General features: G+C 38.5%; 1 protein-coding gene across 1 annotated transcript in view; it reads right to left on the minus strand.

Annotated features, from left to right (window-relative positions):
* Positions 1-309: 309 nt before the first annotated feature.
* ACER3 (alkaline ceramidase 3) overlaps positions 310-21,396 on the minus strand; it is a gene marked incomplete at its 5' end in the record, with an annotated part of 24,332 nt that continues 3,245 nt past the window's right edge. Inside the window, 8 exons of the mRNA XM_010188521.1 lie at positions 310-974; positions 1,194-1,239; positions 2,927-3,031; positions 5,683-5,784; positions 9,259-9,317; positions 17,398-17,433; positions 18,091-18,172; positions 20,331-20,383. Coding sequence (XP_010186823.1) covers positions 921-974; positions 1,194-1,239; positions 2,927-3,031; positions 5,683-5,784; positions 9,259-9,317; positions 17,398-17,433; positions 18,091-18,172; positions 20,331-20,383 — 537 coding nt within the window. The remainder of the gene's footprint in view (positions 975-1,193; positions 1,240-2,926; positions 3,032-5,682; positions 5,785-9,258; positions 9,318-17,397; positions 17,434-18,090; positions 18,173-20,330; positions 20,384-21,396) is intronic.

Genomic DNA, 21,396 nt, shown 5'->3' on the forward strand with positions numbered 1-21,396 from the left:
GATTAACCCAAAGCTGAACTAGCACATATCTAAGGTGTTTGTCCATCTGTAGTACGAATGGGACATGGGGAATAAAAAGTAGGGATAGAAAAGGGAGGCATGTAAATAATAATTATAAAAAATAATAGTAAAAAAAGTGTTTCTTGTGTTTATACAGTCACTCTGCAGTCTCTTGATGCATCACTGGGCAAACAAATTAGGAATTCAGTTTTCACACACAAACAAGAACCCCTGTAATGCTTCACCATCTTAAGTGTCTTCCCTGGAACATCCTCCACGATGTACCTCGGTTGGACTAAAAAGAAAATGGAAGCTTGGTACAAAATGAACTAAATGGCACAGGCATCCCAACCATTTTGCTTATTATGCAAATCGCAAAGGAGGCTGTAGAAAAGCAAGATAGAATAAAGCCCTAAATCAATCATTACATACATCATTAATTGTATAAAAGTGCAAGATTAAAGTAGTTCAGGTTAGGCATTCAGTTCACTATAGGCCACACAAATGCTTAGCTTGGCCACCAATGGCCTGGTTTTGTCATTCAGTTACTAATGTTAGTTTAAACCACAGAAAGAACAACAACTGAATGAAAAACGTATGCAACCCACTTCAAAAATGGTTAGTTTTCTGTGACCAGCACGAAATATTAGCTCAGTATCATCAGCTATACAATATATACATAAAAATATTGTGTCTTAATCTTTGTTTTAACAACTTAGAATAAAGCTGTACTAAACACTATTTCCCTAGTGTGCCGACTCTTTGTTCTGTTCTGGCCGGCTGGCCCAGGAACACAGAGAAGTCCTTTTATAGCAACGGTACTTGAACTGATCCATAATTTTGACACTTCAGCCACAGTAACTGTTGAATCACTTTATTCAGACAGGCCAGATGATCGCATGTGACTGCCCAGGTCTTGGTCAAAGCTTCTTGGGTGGCTCCACAAGAAGAACAGGCCATATTCCAAAAACAAACTGTTAAAAGAAAACATAGGAAGAGGGGAAAGATTTCCTGGAATATTACATCTCTTGGAACAGAAGCCAAACACTGTTAACCATAATTTCTACTGCATTTCTTGGGATGTAAGTAGAAATCAAAGATTATACCCTAACAGGCATAATAAGTGCAAGTTCAAAGCACAAGATACTCAAATGTTGCAATGCATTAATGGACACAAAATACTGCTTGCTTACCTTCACCTTTGGCCTGTGTTTCAGGAAAAGTGTTCTTGTGTACAAACTGAGAAAAAGGAGAAAAGTAGGGATTAAAATTTCATGTATAAGACAGCATCTAAAATAATAACGATGTACTAATCCCAGTTTTATTTTCCAACTAGAAAAGAATTGCTTCTGTGATTGCAGAGCTACCTGTTCATCCTAGATTTATGCAAAATAGGAGACATTAGCCTACAGTAAATCCCTCTGTGCTAGACTATGATTAGCAAACTAACCTACCCTATCACCTGTGTGGTGAGAAAGAGAGAAAGCCAGGGAAGTAAATTCTAAAAAAGACTGAAGAGGGACTAAAGTCTGTAATTTTGGAAGGATGACATTAAATCAGTGCACCACCAAATAGAGACAAAGTTAAGGGGAGGATGGGGAAGCAGCATAACTTGACTCTGTATCTCATTTTTGTTCTTATACACCCCTTCTCCTCAGCAGATGTTTTCCTGTGTACGACTTCACTTTTTTAAGCAGACACAGGTGATGCCACAGTGTGGCTGAGAAAATACCAGGTGAAATACTGCAGGGAATGCATGTAATTCATTGAGGTAGGACAGACAAATCAGGCATCTGCACATTCCCCAAGAGGCAGAGGATGCAATCCCAAATTATTTTCCCTGTGCAGCATGCTGGGAACACCTTGCCAATTGTATCCAAGCTGCCTACATCAGCTTGCTTTCTCTAACGAAGTTTCTTCAAAAGATTATCTCAAGCTGTTTAGGGCAGCAGAGAACCTGTCAGCCAAAATGGAGCAGCTGCTTTCCACATACCATGACATATTTTATATATACACACACATATATATACACAGGTACATATAGATACACATCCATGTACATATGTATGTATATCATAGAATGGTTTATGTATATATTTAAAAAGTTAGCAGAATAGCTACTGGAAATGTACTTCTTCTCCTTTTACTAGCAATTTTAACATTTGACAAGCAGAATATTATGTTAAATGTAGACAAAAATTATATGCAAACAAGTTTTCTCTTAACGACATAGAATGCATCTGTTAAACAGACATTCTCTTATGGTTAAGTGGTAAAACATTTCACTACATAATGAACTCTAGAAATTCTTCAGATTCCAGCTTAAATTCCGGTTTTGTTCCTGGTTCCACTAGATGGTGGTATAGAGCAAAAGCAGAGACAAAAACCGGCTGGCTGCAGACTTGCTAACTTAGGCTCTCACTTAAGTGTCCTCCTAAAACTCATATCCTACACTTGTGGGAACAGCTCTGCTCCGACCAATTCAGCTGTCACCCTTCTGATGTATAGCATGATGCCTGCTAGTTTGCAGGAGTGACAGTGCCTATCAAAAAGATTAGTTATGCTTCTAAAATTAAACACATGTAAGTACTTCAGGATTGGCGCTCAATAAGATAAAGATACTAATAGCTTATATTTTGAAATCAATATAGTGTCAAATATTTTTGCAGTTTAACTGCTACAGAGTTCTCATTTCTGAATAGCATTTTCCTGAAAAATCATGACTAAAGATTAATGATTGTATTTTGAAGAATACAAATTACTTTTACAGAGCTTTTAGACCAGTTGCAAAGAGGAAAGAAAAAACAGTGAAGTAAGAAGTAATTTTCCTGCTCTTCTGGCCAATACAACACTACAAAGTAAATCTGAACCTGGGAAAACTCCTAAGACTGCTTCATGGACATCTCGTTTAGGAAACATTTCCTACCTTAGCAGGATATGAAGGTAAGAGCCCAGGCCCGTAAGAATATGCCACCATGCATGAAACTGCGTCACAGCTCCTACAACAGGAGGCATCTTCTCTCGTAGTGCTCTGTAAGAAAGAAACACCACAGTAAGAAAGAAACACCATGCAATGTTTTGGGTTTTTTTTTCAAGCTAAGCAATTTCAAATTGCAGTGCTTGATTGTCTGTTCAACACGTTACTGTTTCCATATCTCAGGCATGCACTTCACGAGGGAGGCTTCACATAGTCAGGCTTTCAGCAGATGAGGAACAGCAGTTACACCACGTATTGCCAGTGAAGAAAGATATCAGCAAAGTGGCTTTCTTGCACATTTAAAGAACACACATTCTTCTTCATACAGTGAGTGGTCAGTTACTTCTGGACTCAAATTTCAGGTAATATATTTATGGCATCCCACAGTCCTAAACAAGCTCTACCAGTCTCCTCCCTAAAACCTGGTGAACTACTGTCCATAGGATGAAATACTGAGTTTAAGGTCTGAGAGAGGAAATGGGATCCATCAGACATCACCACTCTACATCTGGCAATCACACCACCTGTTCTCCAGCTCCATGTATGCTTAGCTTCCTTTTTTTCTCTGCTCTACTCTAAAACAGGGACAAAACGGGTGTTTAGTGAGGAAGCAATCAAAGTAGAAGCTCTGAAATACTCTGCCAACATGCTTTATATTTTGCAGTTATGGGGTGTGAGATATTTGGGAAGAGGCTAAGGGATGGAGATAAAAAAAGAGAAGGAACTACATTGCTCTGATTTCTCCTGTTCAATAGGCTTCTGCAAATAACACCTATTTTAGCTGATGGTGAAGCAAATGTTTGCATCAACCCATTTTTTTTGATTTTCATTTCATATTCAGTCAAAACAAGAAAGGGAAAACGATTGCAGATGTTAAGGAAGAAAAAGCTGCAGCTTCTGTAATACTTAATTACTGCTTGATGTTATAGTGTTCAGCCCCTCCTGACTAAGTGCTAAACCCTGAGCTACTGCTTAGTTTCCAGAGCTGCCCAGTCACAATTATGACCACAGAGCTTCAATTCAGTCAGCCTGGGGATGACATAGTGGAACATACAGACTGTCACCCTGGCACAGCCTCCGAGCCCTTGGACAGCAGGAAACCTCAAAGCTCAAGTTCAAAAGTACATGGAGTGCTGCAGATGCGGGGGGGAATTTGTGTGTGTTGTGTTGTTTTTTTTAAAATAAGCTCCAAATTTGATGAAATCTAGAAAACCAAAACTGAACAGAAATACAAATTTGAACATTAAATCCAAAGAGGCAGGTAGGTGGATGATTCACAAGTTAGATCTTTAGATAATAAAAAATTGCAAGGAACTGGAATATATTTTCTCCAAAGGTCTGAGTTAAACACCACCTGGAAAAATTCAAGGCTCTGCAGACATCTGATTAAAGCTAGTAAACAAGCATATTTATTTTTTTCCAGCATCATAACCAAGTATGACTTGCAAGGAAATAAAAGAACTTTTTTTCCTTTTGCAAAATGAGGATGGAAAAAAGTGCTTCAGCAGCTGGTGTAATCTTTGAGTCTAGGATCAAGTTCAAAAGCCCCACGGACCCGCAGCAGCTCAGCACGCTTAGTGAACTTGGGGTTATGATCTCACTGGTGATGTGATGCAGCTGCAAAAATCAACCCTGAAGCCAATATCTGCGAAGTCCCTGTATACCCACCCACTTGTGTTGGCAAGTCACTTTTTAAGGCCATCTGTATCAAGTGTTTCTAGGCATGAGGCACCACGTAGTATATTCAGTACACATATACTTTTTTTAAAAAGTTGCAAGAAAACTCTGTTGGAGTTAGCTTACAATTTGCCTAACGTAGTACAAGGAACACACAGCCAAAAGGGACAGATGGAAAAGACCTCTTCACAGCATGCTGCGATCTAACCCTGACAAAGCCACCTCCTAGGACAACTCTGTATGCCACAGACTTCATGGCACAACACTGTATCAGCTGGTCAAGAGTGGATTTTCTGGATGCTGGCATCAACCTTTCCATCTCCTTCAGCAACCTTTCGGTCTGCTTGTTCCTTCTTGCACGGACAGGATATCTCCTCATATCTCATATGAGGAGATGGTGGGTTCTTACAAGCTTTGCCTGGAAGCCCTTTTTACCCTACCTGACAATACACTAAACAGAGAGGAAATATTTCATGGCCTGTTCAACAAGTGCTAAGCCAGAAGACTTGAGGCTAATAATGACAGCCAAGCACGATGTATTGGCTCACAGAGTTACTGTTCTGAGACACTCCAACAGCTGTTGTTTATTGGTAACAGATATACTGCAACAGATATTTCTTTAACCTGCAGAACTACTGCTTTTGATATTTTCCTGTGAAATGGCAAGAGCAGAAACAAAAAAAGCAGGATAAAAAACTCATTCAGATGAAATGAAGTGTGAATAGCAGACTTTAGTAAGCCACAGATCTTCAAAATTACTTCAGTGACATTACTTTCTCTCAATTTAAATTGAAGTTAAAGAGAAGTATCAATTATTTAAAAAATAAATCTATTCATGGATAAAAAACTGAAAAACTGTTGAGTGCTGAATCTAGTCATGTGCAAGCTGCATAAAACCTTTGTGAATGTTTTGTAGGCAGTGTAACATACATACTATGAGATGGACTTGAACATACACCACAGAAAAAAAACAAAGCTTTATGCTAAAAGACTATTAAGAGCTACCTGGACAAAGTGAAAGAACTCACCTCAATCTATCACAGAAAATGTTGTCCACATTCCAGAGAAAAAATCCCATTAAGAACACAGTCAATGATGTATAGCCTAGACCTCTAAGCCATGGGTATACCCTAGAGGGACAGAGAGAAATAATGCAGAATTTAGGGCAAGGTTCTTTAAAGGCAGCTTTTATGCAAGAATGTAAATACCGTTACATACAAATAAACTGCTTATTTTTTTCCAAAAGGAAAAACATCAACTTCAAATCTCATCTATTTAAGTATTGTATTTTACCGTCTCCCCTCTTCTCCTGAATTTACCTTCTCCAAGACTGGTCTTTTAAATGTCTGACTTCTATATTTCTAATTGTTCCCCTAAATACTGCTCTCTCCTAACACCAGCAGTAAGTGGGAAAACTGATGTTGGCTAAAAGGTACTAATTCTACAGTCCCATGTATAATTTTTCAGTTAAAAAATAGCCATGTCACAAATTAGGACTCTCCCAAAAGAGGCTCTTTTCCAATACATATCTCTGTCCTAGGGAACTTATTTAAATAAGGTCTTTCAAAATGATGGTAGCCTTTTGTGAATGTAGACCAACAACTAACCAAATGAATGGTTTCAGAAAACAGTAATTTCATGTTGCATTTTATCGTTGAGTGCTATTGGGGTTAAAAAAATGTCAATTTCATTTTGGGAGAAAAAATAAATCCTCTTTAGGATACGGGAAACACGCTGAAGAATCAGACGTAATAAAGTGCATCGATAATAAATTTATTAATAAGACAAGTCCAAAACCAAACCCAATTCCAACCCTAAAAGGCTGCCATGAAATACCGTTCATGTTGTTTTTTACCATTAGAGTCTGGGTTAAAACATTTTTTAAAAATTTAAAACTTAAAAAATTTAGAATATAAAACATTTGCCAAATGATAGGACAAGGGGCAATGGGAGCAAGCTGGAGCACAGGAGGTTCAATCTGAACATGAGAAAAAACTTTTTCACTGTGAGGGTACCAGAGCACTGGGCCAGGCTGCCCAGAGAGGTTGTGGAGTCTCCTTCTCTGGAGACATTCAAAACCCGCCTGGATGTATTCTTGTGTGACCGGATCTGGGTGATCCTGCTCTGGCGGTGGGGTTGGACTGGATGATCTTTCGAGGTCCCTTCCAACTCCTAACATTCTGTGATTCTGTGACACACTCATTAACCATTTTTTCTCCACTGTGTTATACAAAGCACATGTTTCAGAGCTGTGAGCACTGGCAATCAAAATATGCAAAACACGACAGGTAGAGCTCCTTCCACAGGGCAAGCTAAGCAGATACAAGCTGTACGTGTTCACAAGTGTACTGCCAATATAAACTATTATAAGTATTTGTTTTGTCTAATAAATGCATGGAGCACCATGTGGTACATGGCAGCGATTACACTGTAACGTTCCCAACTCAGTGCTCCAGAGATGTAAGCGAGTCCAGGACATGAAAAAGCACTAAATGAGTTATACATGCTGGTAATTAGGTAATTATAGCTAGAATTGTTCAGGGAATAAATGGTGGTGTTTTGTGAAGGAATGAGAGGCTGGCATCACTTATCAATGGGAACATGCTTTGTGAACAAAGGACGGCATTTGCCAAGTTGCAATCTTGGGAAGAAAACAGACCCAAGAAAGGGATGAAAACTGGGGGGGAAACAGGCAGGAACAGCAGCAAATGATGACGAGAGGAGGAGGGAGCAGCCTGGAAGGAAAAACATGCTGTTTGTTGAGATTTTTACTCTAAACTCAGAGTGACTTCAAGCCTTGCACTAAGAAATATGAGTGATGAGAAGCTAATATATGTATTAAGAAACAAAATAAGCAGAAATTTGGGTTGATCTGTAAGCTGAAACAGGCTTGGACAAGTTCCAGTGGAAACACAGGAATATGCTTTAGCAACGCAGAAGGAGTAAATCCAAAAGTGTACTTGGGGATGACTTCTAGAGAAAAGAAAGGGTATCTTCAGGTTGGTACAGCTTCTCTAGCAGAACTTAGTAGCTTAGTTCAAATTTAGAAGTAGTTTAAACCTACTTCTCTTGCACAACTTTCTCACCAGTTTGCATAATATAACCAAAGGGGGAAGCAAGTCTTTGCAGCACTATGTTGCAACAAAGTGATCTAGCTAATTAAGAAAATACACTCCTAAGCCCTAAAACTGAAGCAAAAAAGTAGATGGAATTTCGGAGACAGATTCTGCTGGAGGAAAACGAGCAGGAAAACTGATATCCCTGGGAGGGAGGGTGGTGGTGTTATTGATAGGAACCGAAAACAATAAAATGCTTCAAAAATAATAAGAGTGTGCAGAATTTGCAGAACTGGAAAGGTGGCAGGCCCAAGGGTTTGTCTACACAGAGAGAAAGAAATTTAACCTAAGTGACTGGAACTGTGCTGCATCCTTGTACAAGAACAAAATTAAAATGACCTGAACTTGATTCAGCTGTTTTCCCTGGAAGTGAATTAAGGTGATACCACTTAAGATCTCTAGGTTAGGATTAACATTTCCATGTTCATGAGTTTGAAATGTGCCTTTAAACTGTTAATTGTTTCTACAGCTGCAAGCAACACGCTATCAGTTTTAAGTTCTTGCTTTAATAATAGTCTGTGAACATTTACACTTGGTCTGTGGGGATTTTCTGGGGGAAAGTCACACCAAATTAACTGAAATTGCAATTGGAAGGCAAGTCAATGAAATCTACTTGAAATTCACACCTTTTGTTAAATTCTTCCTTGTGTTCCTGAATAGATGCAGGTTTAACTCCAAAGAAAGTAACAAAAAGCACATTTAGAATGAAGACAGTAGAGAGAAATCAGTAATTTTCAAGGGCAATCCCCAACCACAGCAGAACACCAACTGTTCACAGGGGAGAGACAGGGAGGAGCAACCAACTGAGCCCCTGAGAGCTAAAGGTATGGTACTCCAATACTGATCCAATTCCTTCTTCGTCACTTTTACCTCCCAAGTCTGTGCTCTGATGATTCTAATGCTGCTCAATGTCTCCTAACATTACTAATACCCTTTTTTTTGTTATAAATAGTTTTAATTTCAATTTCCATAATGTGTATGCAACTTTACTCATGCAAAACTGTAAGGAAAACTATCATTTAGCCTTCTGTGCTATTATCTTTTACATTTGAACTTTAGATATTTGAGTAGAGAAGAGGAGAAGAAACTATTAACTGATGGTTCAGCTCCGCATCCTTACTCTCTCTTCTCTTCAGCACCATCATAAGAGTTTGGGCATTGGCAATAGATTTCACATATTACCCAGCGATCAAGACAGAAATCCCATTTTTTCTTGAAGTGCCAGGCTAACAGATGAAGCCACAAGCAGAACACCTGGCAGTGAGCACTGATCATTAGTGTAGAGATCTCTCTTTTTTAATGTTATCCCAGTGGCTTCAAAAAAATTCAAGATGAGGCATTCCCTTTATGCATTCCCACAACACATAAGCTAGCATCATGTGCTTAGTTTAAGAAATTTTGCCATTGCTGATTTCTTATGTTAAGCCCACCAGAAAATATGCAAATGCTAAGTTATAGCTCACAATGCTGAACTAAATGGTTACTTACCATAATACTATATAAACGGAACGTAGAACTATAATGGAAACTAGTGTTCCATACATGATCTGGAAATAAAAACAGAGATAAAATTAATCAGTTAGATTCAAGAGATTTTATAAAACACTAAAGGAGTAAAACATTTTTGAAGCTACTGTTGATCTTTATTTCTTAGTGTTAGGAAAACAGCAGCCCTTCTAACTTACTCTCCAGAAAGTCTTCCATAAAACTTTCAAATAAAAGTCTGATTACAAACCATGCCTTTTATGCAATCACAGGGAAAGTCAGTTGTGTAAAAGTGCAGTTTCACTTTTTGGAACAAAAAGCAAACACTAGATGGCACTCAGCAAGCATCCTGAAATCAAAATGGTAACTAACTCCTATCATCTCTTCTGTATCTGTGCATTTTAGCCCAGCACTGAGTAAGCATCAGCTAAAACTGCTTCTGAAAGCTATACTTCTTTCACTGACATTTGATTAATATTTTTTCCTGAAAGCAAACACCTGAATAGGCTATGCACTATGCCCACACTGAGCACCAGCACAGAAGAAACTTTCCAGGAAGTATTGAAAATTAACTATAACAGATTGTTTGGATTCAATGTATTTATACAGGCAGAAGGCTGCATGCTCTGAAAAGATCCATGAGCAAAATCTGGCTCACTGTAGGCTTGATGAATTTGAATGTAATCGCCTGACTTATATAAAAAGTCAAAGTAATCATTTATTTTCTGCCTTGTGACCTTTAAAGCACTCTCCATTTTTTTATTCACAAGCTTAGGACCCACATAACAGCATCTCCAAGACACACAGACTTAAGAAGACAAGAAATGTGGTCAGTCATCCCTGAAAAGCGATGCAGAAGCCACTGCAGGATTTTCAGACACTGGTGACACTAAATTTCTCTCCGTGCTTTCCATCCTGACCGCTGTTCTCCTCCTACCAAAAGGGAGTTTGTTCCAAGCAGTTTTGCCTTGCTCTTTGCCTCCTTCCCAGTGGCCCTCAAAGCCCTTGATAGCTTATGCTTCCTTGTTCACTGACTTTCTTTCTCATTTTGCTTTCAGTTAATTCCTATCTAATGCTGCCTTGTTTTACACGAAGCTGAAAAATGACCCTTTTAAAAGCCACTACACCTCACAGAGATGCGTTTACAAACCAATGTCCTTACCATGGTCTCCTGACCTCCTCATACCTTTCTTTCTTTAAGACTATACTGTCTTCAGGCAAGGACTACCTCTTACTCTGCTGTAACTGGGGCATTCAGCTATTACTGCCCTGCAAGCATATGCACATGTCCAGCCATTTGACATAGATTGCTGCAATAACACAAAGCAAAACCTACCTTTCAGAAGTGAATAAAGGCAAATTTTCAAACTCCTTTTAGCTTTAAGGATGAGGTTAGTAGCACGCACCGTACTATCAGTGCATATTTACAGAACAAGAGAGACAACAGAGCCCTTATGTTTGACAACAGGTACAAGTAAGCTTCAATATTGACTATGCCAAGTCATTCAGCGCAGCAGCTCTTTATTTGCATTCAGAGCAAGATCAAATAACTTCAGTAACTAAACTACTACTACTGTGTGTTCTGCTCTGTAGAGCTAAACAAAGTAACACTGTTTGAAAGGCTAATTGGTTCTGGCTTGTACTTTATACAAAACCATTCGCTAATTCCAGTTTATTTGCTGGAGTATAGCGCATAAATCAAGGAAATAAACCCCAACAAAACCTGGTAGGCACAGCCTGAGTATTGAGTGCTATCAGTCCTGAGCTAAAGGCAGAAATGGGAGTGTTCAGGTGTGCTAGGTGCTGCATGCTGGTACAATTCTTTGTCACTGACATTTTGCCTAAAAACACCCCACCATATAATAAATTCAGACTACATTTAAAAGTTGAAGGCCATTTTACTTTGCCAGTCTCACTTAAAACAGTCTGTTTTGTTTTCCTAATCAAATCCAGTAATTTATTCTAAGAGAAGGTGGCACAGATAAAGAAACTCATAGAAAGGTTCCTCTGGAACCCAAACCACAGTTTGATGCCCTTTCCTTGCTGATCTCCTCCTTCCTACAGTTTCCATTGCAGCAAAGACACAGGAAAAACCTACCCACGAAGAGAAATTTCTACCATACTCCTTAGGGATGTGATCACCTTCATGCTTTTGTATCCAACGTGCTCTTAAGTTCTTTGTACAAGGAGTTAAATAGTGTCAGACTATGCCTAGAGAAGCAATGCTGATAGGCAGCCCAAAGCCCAGGTAAAACACAGGCTAAAAATGCTAATTTTTTTTCAGCAGCTGCTAAAAGCTGCTAAAAGCAGGAAAGAGCAAAAGCTAAGAAAACCTTTCTTTGTAGAGCTTCTGGCTCAGTATCTCCTAGTGAGTTGCTTAATGGCTTGCAGAAGAGGACAGTGTTAATGGAGGGAGGAAGGAGAAAATAAGAATAAAAAGAACCTTGCAGGGACTGAAGAAAAATATTCCCACAGTTGACACTTCAATTTCTTGCCTTTTCCGCTCCCCCACACAAACAGGTTGTTAGCAGTAAAACACATTCGTGTTTAAAAGCCTGTGAAAGACTGGAACAACTGTTCTGCTCTGCATGCTCCAGTCCTCCTCTTCACTCGAAGGCAGGCGTCGAGTAAGTGTTGCTGTGATGTGCAGAGCCCGTAGCTGCACATCTCGCTACAGCTGTTTCTTACTAGAGGCCCATAAACCAAGGTACACAACCAGGTTTATACTTCAGGGAGCAGTGCTTACTTTTACTCCTTTACCACCCACGGATTTACTGTTTTCATCACGCCAAAAATTTGTTAGGCATGATTCATTTACCCAAAGAAGGATAAAGTATAAAATAAAAATAAAAATATCTACCTTATTCAAGTTGACTCATTTTTTTCAATTCCTTTAGCTCTCTTTGTTCTTTTTCTTTAACTAACACATCAGTTCAGTGACAGATGAAAACCCAAGCAAATTTTGTGCTATTTTGTCTCACAGTGCCTTTAAATTGTAAGCCAAAGAACACCTTTGCACTACAATTGAAACAAAAGGAGACAGCAGAATCTCATCATCTTTTTTTATCACCAGACAGTTCTGTCTCTGCTGTTTAAGATGCAAATAAAGCTGTGTGTATTTCAGCTTTGAAGCCTGTATCTTTGCAGTGGGGTCCTATTAATACACAGTGGATTACGTGATAAGAAGACCAAATACGAAGAACATCCTTCTAATTCACAAATGGGAAGTATTTCAGGGCTAAGTGTCTGGCAGAATTTTTGTTGCGGAGACAGTTAAACAAATCATAGAGATTTACCTCTTATGCAAGTCAGAGGCAAGGTTGGTGCTCCACACTGAGGGGAGCATGCAAAACTGGTTCTTCATCTATCCTTCTAGTACAGAAAGCAGCAATAGCCTGTGTTTTCCACTTCTGTTTCATCTGCTCCTGGCCTTCTGCCCATCCTTGGTTAATAAAGTCAATTTATGAGCCTCAAATATTAGTGTACACATTGGGAACTGCACTGAGAGATTTTGGGTTCTTGGCAACCACTGCTCATCTATTAATATACCAACCAGCTATCAAAAGACAGTTAGCCTAAGTACTTGAAGTTGGAAACTGTATTTGCAATTTACAAGGAAGAAAATGGACTTCTACATCTTGGATTTCCAGAACAGAAATCTGAGCAGAGAGAAAAACCAAAGACCAATTCCCACGGCGACAATGAAACACTGAGTAACTCAGCATAGTTATGGCTCTTTAGTGCCTTGACAGCTCCTCGATGATCTAATTCAGATTCACTTGGTCTGGTCCTGTGTAGATGCACGTACTGGATGGCAAAGCGACACACAAGTCACTGCTGCTGCACAGCCCAGAGCAGCTCTCCAGAGCTTCTGGGACACCGTCTGCAGCAGTAAATTGAGCTTCCCCTTCAACGACTCGTAGAGCTGATCCTTTGGAGGGTCTGAACGTCTCTCCATGTCCCCTAAGCTACTGTGCAGGTAGAAGTAGCAGCCAGAATGAAAGCTGTACTCGCTTTCTGGAAGACATCCCCAAGCAGGCTGTGTAACAGTGAAATGTCACTTAAATTAGTTTTATATGTGGTCTTCAGAAAGTAGAAAAAGCTCTGTGCTAAAGACATGCCCTGAAAAGGTAACTTTTAACAGACTACTTAGCAACCTGAATATGTAGAAAGTTCCACTACAAAGGACAATATATTAAGCCAAAGCCTACAACTAACTGCTGCCTTAGCAGCAGGAAGGACTGTGGAGTGCTGCAGGACATCGAGTGGGTTCACACAGACTTCCCAAAATGGGGAGTCCTGTGAGTTTGAACAGGTTGTGCCCTGACATAACATATTCTTGAGGCAGTTTCAGGTTCCCCTGTGTACTCCTACATACACATTTCATCATCATGTCACTTCCTTCTTTGCATTTGTATATTTAAAACACCTGTGGAGAACAACTGTATTCATTTTTTTCATTGAGACAAATGAAGTACACTTTTCTTCCACACTCACTCTCTCCCTCTTACTCAAAGTCACCTTAAGTGATAAAGCCAATACTTGTATTTTACTTCTATCACTGTTGCAGAAAATTCACTAGGCATATTATTATGCTGTGATCAGCAAGCACATCCAGGCAATCCTTCCCTCCCTCCTGTGCTGATGTGCACCATTTACAACAAGAATGTTTGTTATTTGCCCATCCTAGTACTCAAGGTCTCCCAGTTACCTCTTCATCTTTGCCTCTGTACTCAGCAATACCTCTGAACTTTGTATCATCACAAATATCATCAGTACACAACTCATTTTCCTGTGACAGGTAATTAAAAGTCTCACTACTGATCCCAAGAAAGTCTAGGCTGAGAGTGCCTTTCATCATCTCCTTTAGTCATTTTCCACTAGTCACTCCCTTACCTTATTTGCAATTCTTATACTGATCTACTTCACCTTGCTCAGTTTCTCATGGGACACCATAACAACTCTTCCAGAATGTCTACGCAAAAGACATTTTTAAAATCACATTTCCTGATGTAGAAGAAACAGCTATTTAATCTAATTTTCTCTTTACCTTTTAATTATTTGTTTGCTCAAAATTTGCTTCAAACTCCTACAGCAGATGACTATGCAAATAAAACAGGTTTTTTAGTTCAATTTCATTATTTACCTAACTTGCTGAATGAGGTTTTTGATCTCCAGAAGTGTATAGCCAGCTTATGGTATGTAGCAAGTAAACAAATCAGGATGGATAACAATGTTTTGTAGGTGACAGCTTTCTAGGCCATATCATATTACAAAGAAGGCTATTTGTAAGGCTTGAGTCTTATAGAATCATAGAATGGTTTGGGTTGGAAGGGACTTTTAAAGCTCATCCAGTCCAACCCCTGCAGTGAGCAGGGACAATGTTACCAGGTCAGGTTGCTCACAGCCCCATCACGCCTGACCTTGAATATCTCCAGGGATGGGGTCTCCACCACTTTTTCTGAGCAACCTGTGCCAGTGATCTACCACTCTCATATTGAAAATCTTCCTCCTAATATTCAACTTAAATCTACCCTTTTCTAGTTTAACACCATTACCCCTTGTCCTATCGCTTTATTATATTTGTGTGTCTACAGATCACTCCACACCAGCAGCCAATGTTCCTCCACCCCATTCCTTATATAAGCACAAATACACATGCAGTAAACAGGGGTGAGCAACTAATTTGATCGACAATTATTTCTGAGGAGAGTTTTAACTATGGAGTTCCTCAACCAAATTCTCATCATAGAGTAAACGTGTGCCAGGTGGGAAAGAGGGGAGAGGCATAGCTGTTTTCTCTGACAATGATGCTGGCTTAAAAACAGCTGGGCAACTGGGATGCAGGGTAGCTTAGCACCATGGAAATTAGGCAATAATAGAGCTCTAGAGTGAGTGATTTTGACATAAACAAGCCAATACATGCTTGTAAAGGCCACTGCTATCTTTCATTTAATTGATGAGGTGGCCAAAAATACCAGATCAGTTGTCAGGCAGGGAAGTGTTTTTTTTCCTTCTAATGATGTGTAGACTCCAGCTGACCATCTCATCCCTCCTACGGTCAAAGCATTAAAACCCTTAAAGATCTGCAATGTGTGGATGGAAAAAAAAAGAAGTTGGTCTCTGTGCCATGAATAACAAACTGAAATCCCCTCCATGCCCTGCTAGCAGTAAGTAATTTATGAGCCTAAGTTGGGAAGGAAAGTAGAAAGTAATTCACTGAAAAACGAGTCTTGGATCCTGGCTACTAAATATAATAGGATTCTTTCCCATTCTTATTGCTCCCCTTTCACAGGGGAAACAAATCCCACACTGAAACAATGAACAATATAAAGCTGTCCATGTAGTTATTCCTCTTTTTGCAAGGCTGACAAATGATGATGATCACAGACAAATACCTAGAGGAATCAAGTGCTGCTTTACGTCCTGACGCTGCTTTCCAATACAGTTAGGGACCAAGACTGTGATTTAAACAATGATTGCATGAGCATTTCTAACTTAACTTCAAGTCTATGACTCACTGAAACTGTACTGAGAATTTTTTTTTGGTGCATGCTAAAATAAAGGACAAGCATTAAGAAAATAGCCTGGCTTATCTGTACAGTCAGAGAAATGTTTCCTCTGGATTTACAACATACTTGGCCAAGATTGTAAAAAGTGCAGTACTTGAACGTTTGGAAGTTGGCCATAACTGTATGTTCTCCATAAAAATCAATTTGGCAAGAGTTGTTGTAACAAGTCCAGCACTTCTACTGCCTAAATCTTTTCTATTCCTCATGTATAAATTATAACAGGGAATTCATATTCTGAACCTAAGAGAAACTAGATGCAAAAAAATGAAAGGTCTGGGGCAAGTTTTAAGTTTCCCTATTTCTCTCTTTCCCGACAAGTCACAGTATCTATCACCTTAGTATCTGTGACATGGGACAACACCTATGCCAATGCGTCCAACTGGAATATAGTCAAGCTGTGATATATTTATTGCAACAAAAGTTGAGTAAATAATTGGTTAAAGCAATACAACTCCAATATCAGTAGTAAATTCTGCTACTGTTGTTAACGAAATTACTTTAAGTTACTTCATTCAAAACCAATTATAACCAGCTCACTAAAAGTATCAGAAATTGCTGCTTTCACCCCAGCGGAAATGTAGGTAGGGGGAAAAAAAGAGAAGATTTAATTAATGTTATCAAAAAAACCCTGCAAGTTTCTCTTTTTATCTATAGATAGGGTAACAACCTCATGCTTCTAGGAGAGATTACTTGGAACTGCCAGGAGTTTATTTTATTCATCAACACTTCACCAATCCAGCAACAGGAATCATGTATCATTTTTACAACTGCTGATGCAGCAGGCACATTTGACAAGCGATGGCACTCCCAGTTTCAGAAATAAAAGCTTTAAAGCTCCGTCCTGCAAAGAGCTCAGTGCTTTTGCTTGGCAATTTTTCAGCTGTTATCCCTAATCAAAAAATCATAAATGAGAGAAAACTACTCATGGCATACATAAATGAGCACAATTTCTAACCTCCCATGAAGAGGCAAGCGATACAAGTCCTATCCCCACCAACACTGGATGCATACTAATGCTTTTGAGCTGATAAGAAAGGAACATGTACCAAAGACGCCATTAAGCCTGTAAGACCAGAACAGCCAGTCTGCTACATAACCCTAGAAGACACTATGTTTAAATTCAGCTTGAATTTAACCAAAGTAAAATTCAGTACTTAAAAACAAAAATACTTTAAAGTGAAGAACATGGTGCTAAGTCACACAAGGCTTCTTAGGATGCCAGGTCATAGTTTCAGAGCAGCTGCTAATGGAAAGCAGCAGACAAGGACTCATTAAGCCCTCCCTCTCTCACACACCTTAGCCCATAGCAAGGGTCACCTCATTACACTTGCCACTGATGAAAACCACATGAAATATTAGGTCAAACGCTAAACCAAAACGTGCATTAAATCATTCTTGTTTTTCAGGTCACCAAGTAAAAGGATAGCAACACAACAGGCAGCAATACTGCTTAAAGAAACAGCAAAAGGCAAATTGTGCTTGCCTTCCATCTACAAAATTTTGTAAAACATTCCACTAAAGCAGCATAGTTTAAAAGCAAGATTAGCTTCTCCAACAGAGCAAGATTTACCTGATGGAATACAGGCTCTTTCAAATTCAAGTAAACCTGGAAAGATTAAAAAAAGAGAAATAATTTGCACAGAACGACCATAACATTATTCATCTAAATACTGCCAAGACTTGTGCTGCTAGAATCAAGACACAAGTACCTATCCATGCACCATTAAAGTTGATTAAAAATACAAAGTTTCCTTTGGCAATGCCAGAGGTTTTAACTGTGGAATTGTTTTAAATTAAGAAGCATGAATAGTGACATTAACATCTAAAATCTCCTCAATTTAATGGAGTTACAACACATATAAAAACAATTAAGCTGCAGAAATTATCAGACACATTCTCAATATGCATTGCAAGGAAAAAAACATACTCTGATTTGCTACGATTAATGTTCTTGACAATGCTTTAACACTTCATTTTACAAAAAGCTAATAGTTCTTCCTATTGTTAATGCAGTTCATTTCTGCTTTTGAAGAAGGGCATTAGATCTTAGGCAAAACATGCCACAAATGTAAAAAAATTAGGAGGCACAGAAGTGACCAGGCAAGTATTCTGAAGCCAGAAGATGCCCTGTAACACTTCCTTTTTAAGAAATGGTCCTTCTTGACTGGAAGTGAGAGAGATTCAGTACCACCTTTAATGCATTCCTTCACTGGCAGGCAAACTGTCAACAGGTGAAAATGCTCTATTAGAAAATGTTACTTACTATGCTGACTATGAAGCTGTATGTTATTAACAAGAAAAGCAGCGGATAATTGACTGTGTTCTTGTACTTGAAACATTCATACCTGGAAAAGAACATAAAGGAGAGCGATAACATTCATCACCTGGCATATAAAGAATGCATTTTTCAAGATATATTAGCACAAAATTTGTGAGAAAATTGATCCCCAAAAATCTCAGGCCCTTCAAGAAACTGTAGCTTCTCCAATAAAGATGCTTCAATTTAATGTTTAAAAAATAAAATCACACTTTTACCAATAAATGTTCTCTTAAAAAAAAATAGTGCGAAAACCTCTAATAAGCATCTACAAAAAATAACCCATTCAGTGGAAAGAGTTTGGGAAGCAAAAGCATTCTCAGAAGGTGCTTTAGGGGTGATAATGGATGGCAAATTAGAAATGAGTTTAAAATGCAATACAGCTGCTAAAAAACATTACATCTGTGAGCTGAAGGCAGCGTGGGAAAGGGACTGTCTTACAAAACAGTGATCTCTGGAGATCTGTTAAAACACAGATTGTTTATGGCTTTACTACAGTCACAGTGCAGTACATTTGCTAGATTGGGTACTGGTAGTAATGGAAAGCAAAACCAGCTAATTGCTCCCAGTATGCAAAATAACTAATTAAAATTAACTTCACAATCTCTACACTATGCTTCAGTCACAGTTGTGATTAAATTACACGCACATATCCCAGCCTGTATCTCCATCAGAGAAAAAAGGTCCAAAAATACCCAACAAAAATTAACTTGGAGAAGCACAAAATCATTAGGGTTAGAGGAAATTATCTATATAACTCCAAGTTACATCTGCCTGGTTATTTGTTTATAAACTTTTGGAAACAGGCACTATCACGGGCGAATAAAAGGGAATAACAAAAAAACATGTAGGATTATCTGGGGGAAAAAGAAAAATCTACAAGGCAGCACAATCTCCTACATTGCAAAATAGCTTGACAAAGTAATTACACAGCTGAGAGTGGGTAGGACTGAATGATATATGAGGGAATGTCCTGTGCAGAACCACCCCACCACCTCCCTTCGAGAAAACCAAACCAATTATTAAAGGTCTCCTAAACTGAACATTAGCTAATTCTTCTGAACATTTTAATTACTACCGAATAGACATACACAGAATCTTACTAGAGCCATAAGTGCAGTAACAGACTTCAGCACTTCTGAAGGTATGTCGATAGAATAACCATTGCACAATATAAGAGTGATTATTTTTTCAAACAGATTTTTACAGCCATTTCTCATCCTTTCCCCCAGTTGCATTTAAATCAGACAAAAAAAAAATGCAAAAGCAATTTCAAGGAGATAGGGAGCTACAATGGAGAAATTTCCACTAACAGAGGTATTATGATTCTGAGTTCGCACAAATCATACTAATGTATGAATCTCAAACTGATGGTAATTTCCACAGACATGTGGACACTCCTAAAGCATCCCATCTCCATTGCAAGCTACCAGTAATCTTCAGCAAAGATATTCCAATTTTCAATGGCTGAATATCTGATTCATTCAAAAGCAAAAAGATGTTTTTTTGGTCTTTTTGTCTGCAACAAGTTGATTTTACCATTTGGATTTTCCAAGTGACAGAACAGATCATGTTAAATCCAGGCCTTATGGTATCTTTACCAAATACTACATTGCTCCCAAACTTAAATGGGAGAAAACATCCTGGCACGGCATCAAAGTGTCATGCACGTTCCAAGACGCTGTCCACAAAATATGCACTCAGCTCTTCACAAAGTCTTTTTTCTTTAATTTGCCAGATAAGTAAAAAGCAGGTTTAACCAGAAATCTGGAATTTGCATTTGGAGTCAGACTACATCATAGAAATGCAGCTCAAATAAATGACAACGTTCATAATTTTATAGGCATTACTGAAGTTGATTTTATTATGTCTGCTGTTTACTTACCAAGTAACTCTGGACTCTGGCTGTATACTACAAAATGTCTTTAACAAGAGGGTTTTTTTTTTTCCCCTGCTAAACAAACACTGGTAAAACATCTCCAAATTAGCAAAAACTAGGACTAAAGCCAGGCTGGTGCTCTAATGGCCAAGTCATAACGCTGTACTGCAAGCAAAATTGGCACCTCACTGAAATCAGTAGAAGCTTCAGTGTCAGCCTCGCTATACGCTGGATTGGGCTTCACAGATTCTACGTTTCAAAAGTTATTTAATAAATATTAATAAAAAAACATTTAACAAATACTTACAGGCAGTAGACAAACACACAACAACTGTATATCATTGGCAGTTCATCCAACAGCTACAAAAAGCAGAGACATCAAAACATGAAAACTACTTTTAACTCACTGACTTGTGTAAATTAATTAAGGAGAGAAAAGTCTTAAAAAAACAGGAGGTTTTAAATCATTTGGATATCCACCTTCTTGACTGTACTTCAGTACACAGCAGTGTCACATCCTACTCAACTACTGAAAGCTTCCTGCATTAATAGGCTTATTGAGTATCTTTTGAGTATTACGTCTCATAAAAAGCCCACGCATTCAAAGGATCACACCGTTTTTGCTGATTATACCTCTTGAAACAATCATAAGAATTAGCTTCGGAAAGTCAGATTGAATAAGGCCACATCATTTATAGCCTGCTCAATACAGCCAGCAGCATTTTCTTACTTCTGTGAAAACTTCATAGAGAAACTGAAATATTATTCTTTCCTTAACATAAAATAGAACCTTACCCCATTAGGAAGCACCTTGCAATGTGCTTGCATGTTTACTTCCTAATTTTGCAAGTTTCTTACACTGTTTTAATTCAGATACAGTTGGGTGGGGGTATTTTTGTTTGTTGTGGAGTTCTTGGTTGGCTTTTTTTTTCCCCAAAATTATGACTTCCATATCATGTTTTACTGTCTTAAGTAATTTTTATGCTTTGGGAGAAGGCTGGCATGTTACAGTTAAACCAGTTATTTCTCTAGAACTTGCCACCTTAATGGAGATCTAATTAAAATAGTAAACACAAGAGAAGTGATTTCTTAAGAACAGGTATGCTCAAAATTGCCATTTATTTATCACTAGAGGGGAAAAAAAAAAATCATAGCATCATTTTCTTCTAAACGTTTTCTCAAAGAATATTAATAAATTTCTGCTCATAAATATACAGTTACACTTACCTCCTCTTATGAAGGACTGAAAATAATGAAAAACAAAAGCATCCACAAAGGGACCAATGAAGATCCACTGCCTCTGGTTTCTACTATGTTAAGCAAATGTTCATAGTCAGACATCTTAGGATCATTACACCAGGTTTGACTCTTTC

The sequence above is a fragment of the Mesitornis unicolor genome, unplaced genomic scaffold (assembly GCF_000695765.1).
Source record: "Mesitornis unicolor isolate BGI_N332 unplaced genomic scaffold, ASM69576v1 scaffold42847, whole genome shotgun sequence".
Taxonomy (NCBI): Eukaryota; Metazoa; Chordata; class Aves; order Mesitornithiformes; family Mesitornithidae; genus Mesitornis; species Mesitornis unicolor.